The 18,430-nt window shown below is 34.5% G+C and overlaps 1 protein-coding gene across 1 annotated transcript in view; it reads right to left on the bottom strand.

The window, feature by feature from the left end:
• Positions 1 to 2,412: 2,412 nt before the first annotated feature.
• The window catches only part of FRZB (frizzled related protein), a 27,636-nt gene continuing 11,618 nt past the window's right edge, over positions 2,413 to 18,430 (bottom strand). The window contains exons 3-6 of the mRNA XM_011356494.2: positions 10,750 to 10,815; positions 6,843 to 7,047; positions 6,391 to 6,454; positions 2,413 to 3,352 (exon numbers count right to left, since the gene is read on the bottom strand). Of these exons, the coding sequence (XP_011354796.1) occupies positions 3,236 to 3,352; positions 6,391 to 6,454; positions 6,843 to 7,047; positions 10,750 to 10,815 (452 nt within the window). The 3' untranslated portion in view covers positions 2,413 to 3,235. The remainder of the gene's footprint in view (positions 3,353 to 6,390; positions 6,455 to 6,842; positions 7,048 to 10,749; positions 10,816 to 18,430) is intronic.

The raw sequence follows: 18,430 nt of genomic DNA, 5'->3' as shown, positions 1-18,430 counted from the left end.
TTCTTCATCTATAAAACGGAAATAACAATACCTACTTCACAGACTTTCAACGGTTACATGAGGTAATACACATTCAAATATTTTCTATAGAGTTCTAGCCACTGTTAAACATTTCTCCCCCAAAGAGATAATTACCAAAGGCTATGACTAGACTGTTTTTTGTTAATGTTAATATAGCTGGGAACCATATTTTAAAATTCTATAGGTTAGATTTCAGTAGTAGTATTAAAAATATCTGCTTTACCTTATTCCTACCATGTTCTTGAATACCTGTATTATTTAAATATTAAAATTCAGTATAAATATCCATCTTGAAATACGTTTTAGTCATTTTCCTTGTTGAAAAATAAAGGCAAATAATTTCTTGCAGAAGGCAATAAGTAGTGCTATTTACTCACAGTGATTGTGATTTTTGTATTTGCCTTCTTAATATATAACAGATGTGGAAAGACATGGATTTTTCCCACTCCACCCCACCCCCAAATGCTCAGTGCAACATATGGCCCTGAATCAGATTACACTGTGTATGTGACGTAGTAAAATACTTACATATCCATGAAGAGAATCCAAGTTTGCTGTTATTTTAATTTTTACTAGTTTATTCAGCACACATCTAACATTTTGTTATCGCCTGGCTAGGAAAATTAAAATCCTGAAGGTGAACAAAATTTTCCAAAATTTTTTTGAATTAATTTTTTGATCTCAAGGTTAATGACAAGTATGCATATATTTTAAAATGTTAGTGGCTTTAAAAGTTAATATGTCAGTAAAACCTGTAGAGATGCACTAATGTGATCTATTTGTATTACGACAATCACAGAGTAGAAATGGTTTTGCAGTCTAATTAGAAATGTGACCATCATGATAAAAATCATGTCACTCCCCCAAAGATACCTGCACGTAATTTATTAATGAAAATATTGCAACTATGAAACTGAAAAACCAAATATACTTCATCCATGGACCTTATACCATTAGAGGCTTCAAAATAACAGACAGCGCCTTATGTAGATGAGCAAAATCAAGCATTGCCAGTATAGATCATTAAAACAGAAGGTGGAAAAACAAAACAAAACAAACAAAAAACCGCTGATTTAATAATCTGGTCCTCTTTCGCTTATAAATATCATAATTCTACATGAATAAATGTGTCAAATCTCTACACAAAAATTATTTTTCCCTCCCCACTCCCCCAAAAAAGAAAACTGCAGGGGATGGAGGTAGCTGTGGCTTTCATAGACTGTCAGAATATTTCATCACTTAAAATTCCTCTTACTATTGCTTTGGATGACACTTTGTGGATTTGAGAAATCAACGTTTTTTACAATCTCCTGCAGTCAAGTCTTGCCCTTCTTTCCATGGTTACAATGAAAAAGGCATGAGAAAAACAGGATGATGCAGAAGCGCTACTTTCCAGTCCTCAGTCCTCGAAGTTCAAGTTGAGGCATAAATATCAGGATGAGAGATTATGAGGTACAGTTCATCTGTTGTGGCACTTCACTACTATCCTGTGACACCCAAACTCACCTTCTCGCGGATACCAACTTTAGCATGTAGAAAGAGCTGCCCCTGCTTCAGCCATCAGAGAATAAAGCCCAAAGGGCAGACATTGAAATTATCTAAAAGCAACCTCTGGCAGCACAAAAGACTGCAGTCCTCAGGTAGGCAAAGATAAAAGCTCTTTCTTCTAAGATTAAGAAAATTGTTAAAGTTTGGGGTCAGTCAGAAGGCAAGGAAGGATGTTCTCTTCCAAAACAGAATTTAAATACATTATTATTTACCATTTTAGGAAGCTTTTGTTCAGGAATAATTTTCATTCTTGCATGACTATCCTTGTAGAAGGAAAAACAGCAACATTTTGTTTCGTAGTGTTTTATTTTTAGCATACCATACCTTAGAAATTTGGTTCTGCTAGTATTAAATATGAAAATTGAAGAGAATGAGACTTTCAAATGATTGGCACAGGTTCTAAAGAATCCCACTGAAGGAAGGAAGTAAAAGCATCATGTTTCCCATGGTCCTCAGGGATTGCACTACAGCTTGGGGAATGAGAATGTTCATTTGGTTCAAAAGTCAGAGTAGCCTCTCTCCTGACAACCATAATTTTTTTTTTAGACGTATTTTACCAAGCATTAAACAGCACACATCCAAATGATAAAGTGCAGGCCAGTGCACAGGCCTGTAATTCAGTCCAGCTTGGGTGTGAGTGCACAGACATACACATACACAAATACAGACACACACATCAAAAAAAAAACAAAAAACCTTGCACATTTTACCATCCCGCAACTACAGCATTTTATAGAGCTACATACCTTTTAAAAGTAATACCCTAGTTCACACACATACATACTTTCTTTTCCTAGTCAATGCAGCAAGTCACATTTATTTTAAATGAAAAAAAAAAAAATAGACTCACACCAATAGGTTTATTTTAAAAGAAGCAAATTAAACAGAGCTATGCTGATAACAGCAGATGTCTAGTTGTAATTCATTTCCCTAATGCTGGTTAATATATTCATAAATAAATCAAATGTATAACCAAAAGATAAATGCTACCGTTAACACCTTAACAGCTACTGGTTTCAGTTGTGCTTCTCAATCTGGCAAAATGTTCCTTCCCCAGCTCCTAACATTATTTATTTTGCTTCCTGCCAATCTTGCAAATAATTCATCTTGTGTGTCTTTTCCTCGTAAATGCTTCCTGGTGCTTGCTGATTACTTTGCCTGTGTGGTATTTGATTTCAAACTGCTATTTTACCTATATAAACATGTAGAACTTTCTAAGCGTGAGGAGAATGCCCAAAAGGCATGAGAAATGAGGTTGTAATTAGATCAGCCGAGTATGTTGTACAGCATAGTTAGCTTTCTCTCTTTTCATCCAATATTACATTCCCAATCTGGGTGCAAAACAGTAAATTAACATTTACTCCAGCAAGAGGCCCTGGTATCAACATGTTTAATTTATTATTATTGCAAAGAATAGTTTTCCCATGATTAATGAAATAGAATACATATGTTTAAGGATTTGCATTTAGACCACAAAAAAAGAGGGGTGGGAGGAGGAAAGAGAAAAGCAGAAAACAAAAGAGAAAATAGAAGTAATATCGGTTACCACATGATTTTTGTGGTAAAAAAATAGAATATGACGTGCAATAGTGCAATTTTCCTTTGCTAGTCCAGCAATGCAAGTCTTAATAGGAAGTCCGCTAATGTTCTTTCTGCATTTCAGGATTTAGTTGCGTGCTTGCCGGGGGTTGGAGTTCCTGCCAGACTTCTGACTCTGAGTGGAATCACTATGGCTAGAATCACTTTTATTCAGTCCAAGGTGACGAAGCTTCATATCCCAGCGCTGTAAAATTTAAAACAGAAAATGGTCACACACACATATTACCAGGGTCATCATTTCTATTATTCTAACAACTGAGCAAGACTGCAAAGTCAGATCTTAAAAGCATTTTACTACTTTCCGAAAGTACAAAATCTCTATCCCAGAATAACAATGAAATTGATACTATATGAACATAATTCTCAAATTTTAAAAAGCACAACATTGGCTGCCTATATCAATAATGCATTCATATCAAACCTAAAACTTAAAATTTCTACATCAGTAAATGGTGACACAAATATCTATCAATATCCGTGGGTATTTCCTGAAATAACATACCCAAGACTGGCATTTCACAGGTGATCAACAAATGGGAGATTTACATGGAAAATTTGAAGGAAGGGATATTTTTCATCTTCCTCTCTTACAATACATTAAAAACAGGCTTTTTAAATCTATGTAATTTGAGCCATGGAAAAAAATGAAAATTTAGAGTGGGAATGGGGTCTCTCAAAAATATCTTTCTAAGTAATATCTACCAAGGGCAACGAATAGAACAGACAAGTTTTTGCCTTAGTTCTAAGTTTTACAAAGCAGACATTACCAATGTTTTTAATAACTACAATCAAGTTTACTAATATTTCATATTAACAGTGCCAAAAACATTTACATGTGATATAATAAGTTAAAAGGGAGTTATGTCATGGATATTATAGGTAGTGAATAAGGACTACAGCAATATTCTCAAATCTCAATGAATATAGAAATAACCTAGCAATCTTGTAAAATTGCAAATTCTCATTCAGTGGATCTGGGATAGGGCCCAAGATTTCCAAATCTAACAAGCTCCCAGGTGATGCCAATGTTGCTGGTCCAGGGACCACAACAGTAGCAAGGAGCTAATGTCAGATTGCCCAAGTTCAAATTTTAACCCAATCAATTGCCATGCAAAGTTTCTTGAACTTACTAAACCTCATTTTCATTATTAACACATTGGAATTAATAGCAGAATCTGCTTATAAGACTGTTCTGAATCTTAACAGATAAAAAATGTATAAAGAGCTGAGTACATAATAAATTACTTTTCAATTACCAAAAGTAATTCTTCATTTTAATACCATTTACTCCATAATCTTATTGTTTTTCATACTAAAAAACACTCTGATTCTCAGCTCCCCAAGACAGGCCAAATATCTTGATTTGCACAAACTTATAACAGAGACTTAGGTAAACAACCATTTGTATGGCAAAACCATAAAAAGGTCTTCATTTAATTCTTGAACTAGCCACCGAGAGCAAAAAATCAGTTGAAAGGGCAACTTTTTAAAGTATCATACACAAAACTCTTTTTTTACATCTTAAAATTGACTGGAAAACTAAAGTAAAGATCTCAATAATTGTAGCCAAAAGAGATTCTCCACCTAAGGTCTTTAGCCCTGAGTATCTGCATATGAATTAAAATTGTTCAAATTATTGGTTTAATTCTTCCTTTAGCATGCTTAAATCTAGACTGAGAATATAAATGATTTTACAATAATAACTCTGTGAGTTTTCTGTAGAAAGCAATAGACAATATCCTTGCCTTACTAAGAAACAGGAGAAATAAGTCATGCATCCTGAGTCTTTATATGATGATAATTGTTTTGGTACCAAAAGGGAAGCCTTGTTACATGCCTTGCAGCAGGGATGTTGAAAGCTCTTTCAACTGGTACAGGAATTTAGGACACATTCCTGTTCTGCATTAGCAAGCAGAAAACCAAATTAAAAGGACAGTAAGAGATTCCAACATACTGAAGAAGAGCCACTTTTTAATAAACACCAAACTAATTGAAGAGATACAAATAGAGAATTCTCACAGGTCTGAAATCGAAATATATCTCACTTTTGACAAATATCCTAGAGGAATAAAAGAGCTTGCTGGAGGGTAGTTTCTCCCTGCAAAGTAATGCCCTCTACATTTTTGTAGGTCACTTAAACTCACATGTGTCTGCTGTGTCAACTGCCAGATGTATAAGATAAACTGCCCAGGGGTGTTTAACTTACCCTGTAAATGTTTCCCAAGCCTTCAAACTCACAGAAGGAAGAGGATGTATTATGTTTGGTGCAATTCCCACTTACCTTTCCCCTTTCCCATCCACCGCACACATACACACCCCTTTCGATTCTTTGCCACTCCATACATACTCTCCCACATTCCTTTCTTTAAAACAGATTTGCTTCGTAGAGTAAAAAGAAATGGAACCTTCTAGAATAAGATAATTTACTGTGATATTTTCCAGTGTATCACTTCCAATACCTAAGAGTCATGGACTTAAAAATAAAACTACTTTATTGGACCTAATTTGGCCAGATCTCTTATATACAGAAGAATGTGGCTGTACTTTGTACAGAGGAATTGATGTCTGTGCACTGGGACAATATTGGTATTTTCCTACTCATCTTTTACTCCCTACTTTGACTCACAGAACTGCAGTTTGTCCAGGGAAGCAATATACCCAGCGGCGGGGGTTGGGGTAGAGGGATGGAATCCACACTTCCCAGCCTCTCTTGCAGCTAGGGGATGGACATGAGACCCCAGCTCCTAGGTAAAAATTGCTATAGAAGGCATTTAAAGACTCCTTTATACCTCCCTTTTCTTTCTCCCTGAAAGGTAGGTGTGATGCTGGAAGTGGGGCAACCATCATCTTGTGACCTCAAGGTAATCATGAGTATGGAAGCAATACCTTTAAAAATGGCAGAGCAATAAGCTGGAAGGAGCCTGGAGCTCTAATGATAATGTGAATTCACACTACAGGACTGGACTAACCATAGCTAGACCTCTCACTGTGAGAAGTTAGGCAACTATAGTTAGATCTCTGATACACATATACCGAATTTCTTAAGTGAAACAGATTAAAAACACACACAGTCCTTGGAATTTTAAGTGCGTGTATATATATATATTCTCAGTTTTTATTATTTCTGATGTAGTTAAGGGCAGCTATTTTGTTAAATGACACATGGCTGCTTTTCTACTTTTATTTTTTATGTATCACTTTGAACATGAAATATAGGCTTACCTTAACTTTTTTACCAAGTCGATCCTTCCATTTCTCAGCAATAGAACCTTCCACCAACAGTAATCTGTATTTTTTAAAGAAGCAATCATTTTTTAAAAATTAAAATATATTACTGAAAAATACAAGGAATCTTTGCTAAGAAAGACTTACCTCTTTATTCTAGAACAGGCCAGCCAAGTTTTAGAACAGTAATTCTTAACTATTTGGGAGGCATGGACTCCCTTAAGAACATCAAGCATTTATCCCTCTCTCCAGAAAAATGTGCCCCTACAAATTGCACATATACACTTTTCTATCCAATACATGAAATGAGGGACCCAACTAAAACCTACCTGTAATCCCCTAGATGGTAGACAGATCTCAAGGTAAGAACCCCAGAGAAATCTTTAGAGAAAAGCAATAAGGATAGGATAGGCATGGGAATTAGTCTGAATCTTTAGGGAGTGTATTACCTGGAGCGCTCCTCATCTTCATAGCCCATGATGATATACTCCTCATTAACATTAAGTGGAGGACACAGGCAGCCGGAGCTGGTGTAAAGGTTAATGGTGTCCTTTGGAATGTTTACCAGAGAAGCCTTTAGAATCTCCTTCACCTCGACTACTGCAGTCACATCATGGCACTTGGTCTTTACCTCTTTAACTTTAGCCCGAATAACTAGGTAAAAGACAACAAAGCTGATATGGTGATATGATACACAATAGGTGCCACATTCAAAACAGACAAGTAGGCTTCTTTCTAGTCAACTTTTCTCCACTTGATGCTCCATAAATGGAGAAGAAAGGTCAACCAGATTTTTTGTCATAGTGATAATGAGTGACATACTACACAACACACCTGTTTCTTTAAAGCCTTGATCTTCCAATTTGAGTGCATATCTACTTGGGTGTATATATGCATATGCGTGTATATATTTCATTGAGAGAAATTCATTTAGACAATCAAAGATTGGGTGAATCTGATGTAATTTTCCTCCCAATTTTTATTTTGGATGTATGTGTGTGTGTGTGTGCAGTTTCAATTGCTGCCAGCAGAAATTTAAATTTGATTAATTTCATCATATTAAAGACCTAGTATTTAAATAGGCTTTAATTTCTTGTCGGCATTCTTTTATTAGGTCTATTAATGGATTTTCTAAAGAGCGAGGGTCTCTTTAGTGACATAAGGTTGTCTCGTTCTACTGTGTTCTGCAGTCTTTTCACCTTACTCGTCTTAGCTCATTGTTCAAACATCACTCGTTTCTTCCTTTGTTTCAGTGCATATTATCTTTCATACTCTTTTGTAAGTATACTACATTTTCTTTTTTCATTAAAACTGGCACCGCTAGATCTTATTTCCTTCATCTGCTGTGAAGTCAGGCACTCCAACATTGCTTCCCCTCAAGTGCTATGGAATATGGTCTAACATGTTAATTGCATTAATCTACCTCTCTCAATGAATATACTGGCACCCAATTTATCTTACAAGTGTTGGCTTCACTTCTTAATATAACGACAAACTGTCTTCAAAATAATCAATTCAGTTGCAAAGTTAAAGTACTTGATCCATAACCTAGCAAGTACAGTTCTGCTTCTTTTCTATATTTGTATCTTTTCAAAAGCCAAAGTTTTTAGATTCTTGCTTCTAGTAAATGAATTTTTTTTTTAAAGGGCGAGTTTGAAAAAGTTTAAGATGAAGTAGAATGTCAGTTAATAAGAAGCCGATGGCTTTTTCCCAGGCACCCTCATTGCTCTGGTTCAATATCCATAGATGTTACGCAGAGGAAAACACAACGTATCCAAATGAATCCAGCAAACCACTTTCATCCTAGTCCCTTCCCACATATTTTAGGCATTTTAAACTACAAAGGAATTCTAAAAACTTTTGGACAAAACCTCATTTTTGTTTTACAGGTATATCAATCTTCAAAAAACTAGTTATCTCAAGTATGAGAATTTATAGCAAACAAAATATAACTACAATCTCTCTGTCCCTGCTTGGTGTGATTCATGAGCAAAGGAATCCCTTTCCATCAGTGTTCTCTCTATCTTATATTTTAACAAAAGATAAAAGATAAGATTTCCCTTTTGAAATGTCATTTTGGGGGATCACAATGCCAATAAATTCACAACCCCAGCTAGTAGACATTTTTTTGTGTCCTGGTTTATATGAATGTACTTCGTAGTATCCATCAACCATTAGAGATTAGTGAACTGTGCAAATGTTCTTAAACTAATGATTTATTTACCCAGTGTGTCTACTATTTTTATTAGAAACTTTTAGTACATGTACCCACTCCAAAATAAATATCTCTCCACAAGACTTACTTTATTATTCAAGTAGTTTTGTTAAAGCTCGAGAATTTTACCTGAATTAATTTGAATGAAGAAGAGGTTTTGTCTGAATTATCCATTGTTCCCATCCTCACTTTGTTTTCTCAGTAGACACATGAGATAATTAAGTAAGATAAAAATCAACATATTTCAAAATTTAAAATGTATTTTCTTTTCAGAGTTTTGCCCTATATTTAGTCTGCCTTCCCCCAAAGAAGTTCTAAGTAAGCCTCAGACAAGTGAAAATCCTTAAACTACAGGCAACCTGGTTATTGCTTGGCTATATCTTCTTTCCATTCATTGTAATCTGCATCTCACTTTATGTTATAATATTCACTTAGCTATTTTGTCAAAGATATTCTTATTCCATTACTTACAACCACCAGTATTTTGACTTTTAACAACAACAACAGAAAAAAACAGCACCAACCACTGCAGCACTAAGAAAGTTGGATAAAGTAAAAATTAGTAAGTAAAGAAGAATATATGCAAATTCAACTAAATTTCTTTAATATTTTTATTATACTTTTGATTTTAGTGTAACTGTACTTAAAAGTTCACAGAGCATTTTTCAATCTTAAAAAGCTAATCTCCTGAAAATTAAGACCTCCCTTTCCCTGTGATTTTCCCTACGATTTTTGGAGGGATGGGTCCTCAGATGAGGAGCCAGGAGTCTGACCTCTTAGATAAACATGGCCTTTCAACCTTGGAAAGTGCATCCACCATTGGCTAAGAGAAAATAGATTCTTCTTAAGATGAGTAGTAAGCAAAAAATAGAAATTGAATTCATTGAAGAAACACTCGGAAATTCCATGCATTTATTTTAAAGAATTGTCTACTTTATACCTTTAATACACAGTATTTTCAAAGATAGCAAAGGTTACTGTGCCCATTTCTCTTCTTCGAATTCCCAAAAGTACAAAAGTAGAAATAAATCTGCTGTATATGTCTTATAGCTTCTAAAATAGGGCACATAAATTCAATAATAAAACTCATTTTAATAATAAAGTTCCTGTCAAAAATCTACTTAATTGCCATGTTTATTCATTAACTCAGTATTAACAGTCTTCTACAGAGATAGTAACGTGACCTTCATTAATCTCATAGATGCTAGAAAAAAGTCACAAATGCTGATGGAATACAGCAAATATTAATTTGTCCCTTGTTTTATCAACTGGAAAACTCTCTTAACTGATCCTTCTAAATAAATGATAATTGAAATTTGTGACTCTGAAGCATGGTGGTACCCAAAAGTACATTCTGAATAATCAAAGAAAGGACAATTTCGGTTCAATAATCACTAATAAAATAAGGATAATAATACATCTCATGGGGCAGTTGAAAAAATTACATAAGACAGTGCATGGAAACCACCTAGCCCAGTACCTGACACAGAGACAGGCTTTTCCTTCTCCTTCACTTAAGTTTTTCAGCCACATTTTAATCAGTAGCTCTTCAATTAATATTTTATCAGAATGTCTACATTCTACATCAAGCTGGATAATATTTCCTTAATTGAATACTAACAACTTTTATAAGTGTTACTTTCCAACTCTGTCACTGTTTTCCATGAAATAGAGTGATTGAAGAAGCCAAATTTAACTCTATTAACCATCCCTTATGCATCAAAGTGCTCCTCTGTTCACCTCAGTGAAGCTGAATTTAAAGCACAACTGATGACCCATGCAGCTCCAAATACTTGTGCTCGCATCTTCCTCAGGCTCTCTGGGAAGGAAGAGTCTCTTCCATCTAGTTTGAAATGTATCTCTGTGTACTTAATCACATGGTTCTAAGATGCCAGTAATGCTGCCTGATATGCTTCAAAATAAAGTATTTGTTAAGAATTTTGCCCACATGAGACACTTTAATTATTTGGGACAGGTATGCTCTTAAAAGTCGTTCTTGTTTACTTGTTTTTAAGCCTTATTCTTAAACTGCTCAACTAATCACACACACACACACACACACACACACACACACACACACACACACACACACCCCTTTCTTAACACAGCAGTTTACAGGTCGGTCATGAAGTTATCCTTACCATAGTTGTAATTGTTTCGGAAATAGGTCTTCTGTGTAGCTCTAATAGGCTTACATTTACAGCGTTCTGAAAAATACAACATTTTATCTATAAGCAAAATATCAGCATTAGCTTTCGTTTATTCACTTTGGGGGCAGGGGTTAGATTGGGACCAGTTTGGTGGCAAGAAGGCTTTTAGTGATTCTATGTATCTGATCTCTTTCTCTGGAATTACATTTATGTGTATTCTATCTACATAGCCTTTTTTTCAATATCAGTAGGCTCATAAGTTCTTACTCTCCTGCATACTACCCAAATCACCCAAATCTTGAGGAAATCTGTTCACCACCACACATGAGGACAGCACAACTCCTAAATGCTGAAAGAGAATGTGTAGTGCTTATGGATGTAGACTCAATGCCTACTGAGAGGCAATTTTCTACTTATGCTCAGGTAACTGGCTTAGCCCAGTGGAATAACACCTGTGTTCACATACATCTTACAGATTACAGAGCACTCCTCCAAATATTAGTTCCTAGATCTAAAAGCAACTCAATGAGATAAGCAGGTATTATTACAATCCAGTGAACTTCATGAAGTTTTAAAGAAATTATTCTGCCCCTCCTATGGGCAGAATAACTGCTATTTAACTCAATGGTATTTTTATGCTTAGTAGAGGAAATTACTATATGCATATTTTGAAGTGAGGAGTTTCGTGTTTTTTAAATATCTGGTGAGTAGTGAGCAAAACACATTTTATATGTAATACAGGTAGGTATGTATCATAAAAGTTTTAAATATTTCAACATGCTTCATATATATGACAAATCATTTAATATCTTGGAAAATGGATTACTACATTGTTTATAGATTACTTTGCTAAGAAATATATGTCATTCTTATAACCATGGTATGTTGTTAGTTATTAAAGTCAATATAAAAAATATACAATTATCTTAGAAAACAGTTAGTTTGTGTAAAGATTTCTTGTAAATAGTGCCCTTGAGAAAGCTCCATTAAAACTAAAATGGCATGTGTTTCTTCTATTTTGACCCAGAAAAAGGAAAAAAGAACAGATGACTCACAGAAAGAAAGCCAACAAAAACATTTTGTTTAAAAAGTATTTTATGTTAGCATGGAGACCAATAAAAAGCGGAAGCTTTTGTTGAGCACTTGACATTGTGTTTTTAAATCAAAATAAATTTTATTTTCAGTTGGACTAATAGATAACATGCTATGGCAGTAACAACTGTTGTCCTGGCCCATGAGACAGGTGAGAATTTCTCATTGTTACACAAGCAATTCCCTTGTCCTGCAGATAATGTTCCACACACAATTTCTGCAGAATAAAGATCTCAAGTCAATAAATAATGGATAATATCTATGCTGGTTGGCATTTTTAAAAATACTCTTCTAATAATAACTTTAACATTTTAAATGGGAATTTAAAGAAATTAACATTTCTTAAATGGGAACACAATTGTTTTTTGTATTCCTATTTGAAAGAAAATAGAAAGTTATCTAGTTCTACTATGTAATTTTATTTTGTACAGAAATGTTGTACATTTTTTAAAGAGAAATATCCTTAGTTGAGAAGAAATAAATACTAATTGATTTACAAATTAGCCTCACTCACATATAGATAAGGGCTTGCTTATGCTTTTTTGCCATTTAAAAATAAATATCTATTTATCAAAAATAATGCATGTAGATAAATTATCTACATACTTGTAACTCTTCAGAAATTTGCATATGTTCTAATAAAAAATTCTTGTCAAAAATATACCATCACTGGATTAAGTCTAATAGGATGTCATTACCACATAACTTAGCTTGAAGTATAAAGAAATGGATTCCATAAAACTTTCCAAATGAGGTTTTTCAATCGTAAAGTGATTTAGGTAGATTTCAAGTAAATATTTACATAACTACATATACATAACTAGACCATTTCCTAATATCTAGTAAACTAAGCAATTATATTCTCGGAACCAAATTTGTTCATCCTCAATGCACTTATTTCTGCTGGCCTCAAAAGTGGCAATGCCATATCATATGCATGATCCTTTCCGATCTCTGAACCCTAGCTCTTGCTATAAGCAATTATCTGTCTAGTTGAAGTAACTAGTAGCTCAATGAAATAACAGACAAATGTCTACAAGGTTCAAATATGGAAGAACTTCCTTTCACTTATTTATGCTGACTCAAGCCAACCATATTCATATCAGAAGATATTCATGAAAAGTATATCATCGATCAATAGATCTGGAGGATTATCTTTCTCATGTTTACTCATCTACATATATATTCCCCAAAATCCCAAGAACTGGGAAAATTAAAGAATCATAGAGAAATACATTGCATGCATTATCTGTTACATTTTTTTGTACCTGCCACCCTAAATCAGACTGTAGCAGCTTCTTTTTCTTTACCACCAATAGTCGATTTCTCAGACTTTTTATTGGGCCACTAGTATTATCATTTCTACTTTAACTCGCTAATAATTTTGTTAACAGTTTTCCTCTCCAGCTTCCCAAATGGCACAAGGTTTATAAATTTTACAATGGAAAAATAAAATCTATTTACTGAGCTTTGCACAAAAACCACTAAAAATGATTTGCTTGCATGCCACTGCTGAAAAGAAAAGCTTGTAAAGGAATTGCCTTGGTGCTCTTATCTAAGGAAAAAATATATATATGAAAAAGTTAAAGGATCTGGCAGCAACAAAGTAAATGACAAACTGTTCTTCAAATATGGGGAAGGTTTTAATATTAGCAACTCATTCACCTCAAAGTCTAGGATTAAAAAGAACACTGAACTGTGGAACAGCATGCCGTCCTACATCCCACAAGCATCCATGGGTCACGACCAGGAAACCATCTTCGGCAGCTCTCTCTCACATCCTCTCAGACACTCTCCTAAAATCAACGATCTCCTGCTTCTCTGCTAATGAAACTGAAGACTGTTTATCACTCTAGTACAAATATCAGTTTGCAAAATTAACATGCCCAGAGCTCCATAGAACTTGGTCTGGACTTCTGGGGAGATGACCCACGGTGCACTGCGGTGCCTGAGCCATATAAACACAGTTTAGAGAGGAAAGTAGTCACATCTTTCTGTATTCAGTTTTTTGCTCATAAAAATCAGCTCATTTATTGAAAACACATGAAGATAATAGTATTTAAAGGGTTATATGGTTTTACAACATCTAAAGAAGTACCTGATACCATTATGAAATTTGATTCTCACAGGACTTTCATTATTTAATGCAATCTTGTTTGAATTCAAGCTGAAGTGTGATATAACTTTCAAACTAACTCTGATATTTGTTTGAAATTGACTTCGTTTGAGTGTCATCCAGAACTGTAAAATTGTAATTAACTTTGCAAGACTTCCAAACTCCTATAACCTTTCATGTACCTGACTTTGGAATACTACTATCTATGAATGAGTATTTTTCTGCCTTTTCCAGATCTGTGCTCAGGATTTATTGCCAAAAAATGTGTATGTTGGGCAGCGGAGGGATATAATTCTATTTGTGTTACAATTTCCACTGTAATTCTTTCAAGACTGACTCTTCCAAGTCAGATCAGAGTTTAAATAATTTTAATTTGTACCAAATGTACACATTATATGTTTTATATCCTGGCATTTGACCCTAGAAATCCCCTTGTCTTCTTTCCTTCATTTTAAGACACTTTGGAGCAGATGACAAATTTTAAAACAGATGTAAAAATAAATTTTTTATTATTTAAAAATCTATATCCTTAATTATGACTTATTTACTGAGATCCAGATCTACATTTTAACTGCCTATAAGAGGTATCCATAAGCATACCCTCAAGTAATTTTAAACATATGTCAATGTCTATCACACCATGAACTTGCCTTTCTTCTATGGAAAGCCTTTTCTGATGCTACAACCCAGGAATATCCATACTTCTCTAAATATAAGACAGGAAAGGAAAAGAGAAATAACATTTGTTGAGCCCGTTCAGTCACCTACACGTTAATTCATTCTACAAATATTTATCAAGCATTTGCTGTATACCAAGCTCTGTGTTCAGCATTTAGGACTCCTGATGGGTAATACAGACAATGCAGAATAAGATACAGACACTGAACAAATAATTACACCCAAAATCATTTATTCTCATAGGCGATGAATGCTATGAAAGAAAAGTACAATGTAAATGAGAACATGTAGCTTGATGATCAAAACTAGTCCAGTCTGCCAAGTCTTCTGAGGAAATGACATTTAAGCTTAAAACCTGAAAGTTGTCATTATCTAGGCAGGAACTACATCTTTCTATGTAAGATAGTGAAGTTCATAAAGGAGACTGAGAAGGAGCATCCAATGGTGGGGAAGAAGTACAGGAGAGCATGGAGTCCAAAAGTTGAAAGAAGAGGGTGTTCTAAGAGAAAAAGAGAGCAGCCTTCTGTGTCATAAGACCTTCTAAGCTCAAATGAGTTGTGTCCATTGATATCAATTGGCAAGGAGAGGAGGAGACTCTGAAGAAAGGGGAGAAGAGGACTTTGAAAGCCAGAGGGACATTTCATCCACTACACAAGAAGAAAAAGGAGAGGGGTCCAGATGTTGACAGATGTTGGTGGAATGATGAGAGAGTTCCTTCTGATGGCTTTACTTTCTCATTAAGGGATGAAGTGAAGTCATCAACTGTGGGGAATGAGGGGCCAAGAGAGGCAGAGCATGAAAGTGTAAGGAGAGAAGAAAAGGTACAAAACAGTTATTTTATTGAGTTGCAAGTCAAACTTTCTAGAGAAAAAGGATAGGATATTAGGCAGGGTATTGATTGTGTATTTGAATTTTATCTTGTAGTTAAAGTGAAACCAGTCACCCTAATTGAATTATTTTCTCCAGCAACTACAGTTGAGACTTTGCCAGGTGCATATGGCAGAAGAAAAGACAGGCAAGAGAATTGAGGGTATTTTTAAGAGAATGATTATTACAGTAGGCCATGAATTTCAGGTCGATAAGGTTAGGGCTGAACAGATAAACAGGCAGTCTTAATGGAGTAAAATTTTTAGCAGTGATAGTACTAGACAAAATCTGCTGAAATGAAAAGAAATGGTAGGCAAAGAGTGGGGTGCTTGAAATTAACATTAGAGTGCTGGCACCACTGCTAGTTGGCAAGGTCCAGAATGTGCCTATGAAAGTGGAAGGCTGGAGTAGAAGAGACAAACTGGTTAGTGAAGTGAAGATGCCAATGTATGAAATGGATAATTTTCTTTACAATCAACATCACTAAAATGGCAACATGGATGGGTGCCATTGTGGAACTTGTTCAGATAGTCCTTAACGAAAGTCATTGAAACTCGGTAGATCATGACTACTGTAGAAGAGTGCAGAAAACACTGTGGTTAAAAGGATGGATTTTTATTATGCTTGAGTCAGGAATCCATCCCTTAATATTTGTGTGATTTTCAATATCTAAAAAATGGTATCTTATAGAGTCACTAGAGAATTAAATGTGATAATATACATAAAATAGTCATCACAGTATCTGGCATACCATGCCCCATAAATGTCAGATCTAATGATCCTCAAGATTCCCCCAGGAGTCCTAATCCATCATTTATAAAGACCACCTAATGAGTAAAAGAAGTAATACTTTTCCAAAGCTCCTCACCACCCAAAGAGCTGTAGTACCTACCAAAAGCATGTAAGGCAACCAGATTTTTTCCATAGTGTCTGATTCTGCTATTTTGAGTTAGGTAGACCATGCTAGTTTCCTAGTGAAGGAAGTGTGTTTGAACAATCATGTACATATCCAAAAATTTGAAAGATCAAGCTTAGCAAGTCAAAATGACCATATATGTGACCATTCTAATGAATATTATAGTGCTGGAGAATATGGCAAAATAATTAAGGACAAATGGGTTTGAATTACAGCTTCATTCCTTCCTAGTTGTGTGGCCTTGGGCAAGTTACAAAACATTTCTAAACTAATGCTGTCTGTCTCATAGGGTTATTGTTAAGAATTAGGAATAATTCACATAAAGAATTTGGCACAGAGCCTAGTACTCAGTATTCATTCATTGATTTGATAGTTAGCTATTAATAGTAGTAATATATAAACAAACCAAAAAGCTGAAGATACTTTACGCAAATTCAAGAGCAGTTTATGAAACAGAAGTGACAATTTTCTAACAAAAAATCAACTCCAAGTTTGAAAATAAAAATTTGCTAAATTTTTTTCTAGAGATAGAAACTTTTAATTTATACCTATTACATTGAGTTTTGGGGAAACTATATAAAAAAGAATCGAATTTAGAAATCGTATTGGTATTATGTTCACACAAGGTTGTACTATTACATAGTAAAAAAAGGATGAAAAAATACACAGAACTAAGCAGATAAATCTCAAAAAAAATTAAGCAAAAATAAAAACAACCAGTCACAAAAGAATATATACAGTATGATTCCATTTACATGAATCTGAAGAACAGACAGCACTAATCTATGATAATAAAAATCAGAACTATGTCTTGGGGAGTGGATGGTGATTGACTGGGCACAAGGGAATTCTCAGGGGTGATGGAAATGTTCTTTATCTTGATAACTACATGAGTGCATTCATTTGTCAAAATTCAATGTGTCATACACTTAAGTGTATTTTACTGTAAGTAAATTATATGTCAATAAAGTACCACTAACATAAAAATTCATATAAGGTATTCCTTTCATTTTTCCATAAATTGAAGTGTGTCATGACTTAGCAGCTGTTCATTATGTGTTTAAAATAATATTTATTTCCTAAACATAGACACAGGACAAAGAATATATTAGATTTTACTTTGGATTAGGGCAATATGTGGAAATGCAATGAAGTTGACTGGTGAACCTAGGTAATATAATAAGGCTTTAAAAAGCAAAAATAACATTTGCTCAGTTTAGCTGAAAAAACAAACCTAAAATATTGTAATAAAGGTCTCAATTCATAGTTATTTGTACTTTGTAAAAGGAAATTGCTTAAGATTGAGAGGACTATATTAATAAGAAAAGGAAATTTAGTTTATTCCTTTAGGATTTATGTCTTTGGAAATTTTTAAATAAATTGCCTTCCACAAGGTGTCTGGAACCAAGAGTTATTCAGGATATAAAAAATACAAAGAGTCAATGCAATTTGCCCATTTTCTCTTGTGAGATCTGAAGTATAATGTCTTGTAATGGACTCTAACAAAACAATTTAGTGGGCATCCAAGTCTTTTAAAACATGATGTGTCTACTCAAACTCAAGCACAGAGAAATGAGGTGGAAGAAAAGGAAAGTACAGTCAACTGTTCACTCCTTCATCCATGTCCTTGGCATTCAGTATGCCTGGTACGAGATGATCACTACATTTCTGATGAATGGTAGGGTGGGTGGACTAATAAACTAATTATGAAGTTTCAGTAATGAGGACCTGGGCAAACAGTGGTGCCATATACTAAAAAAGGAAGTGGCAGGAAGGAAATATTTAATGAAAAGATAACGTTATTTACTAAGTATGTTGTATTTGGAGTACAAACAGGCTCCCAAGGTAGAAGTGTTAATTGGAGGAGAAATGTGGTACTCTACCTAGAAGCACGATCAGAAGTAGAGTCACAAAACCAATAATTAAACCTATGTAGCTAGATGAACTCTAAAAGGAAGAAATCATTCTGGTGAGAGAAGTGCAATGGCCAAGCTCAGGACCTC

The sequence above is a fragment of the Pteropus vampyrus genome, unplaced genomic scaffold, assembly GCF_000151845.1.
Source record: "Pteropus vampyrus isolate Shadow unplaced genomic scaffold, Pvam_2.0 Scaffold2, whole genome shotgun sequence".
Classification (NCBI taxonomy): Eukaryota; Metazoa; Chordata; class Mammalia; order Chiroptera; family Pteropodidae; genus Pteropus; species Pteropus vampyrus.
Note: the sequence above shows the minus strand (reverse complement) of the source record. Positions and strands in the feature narration are given on the sequence as shown.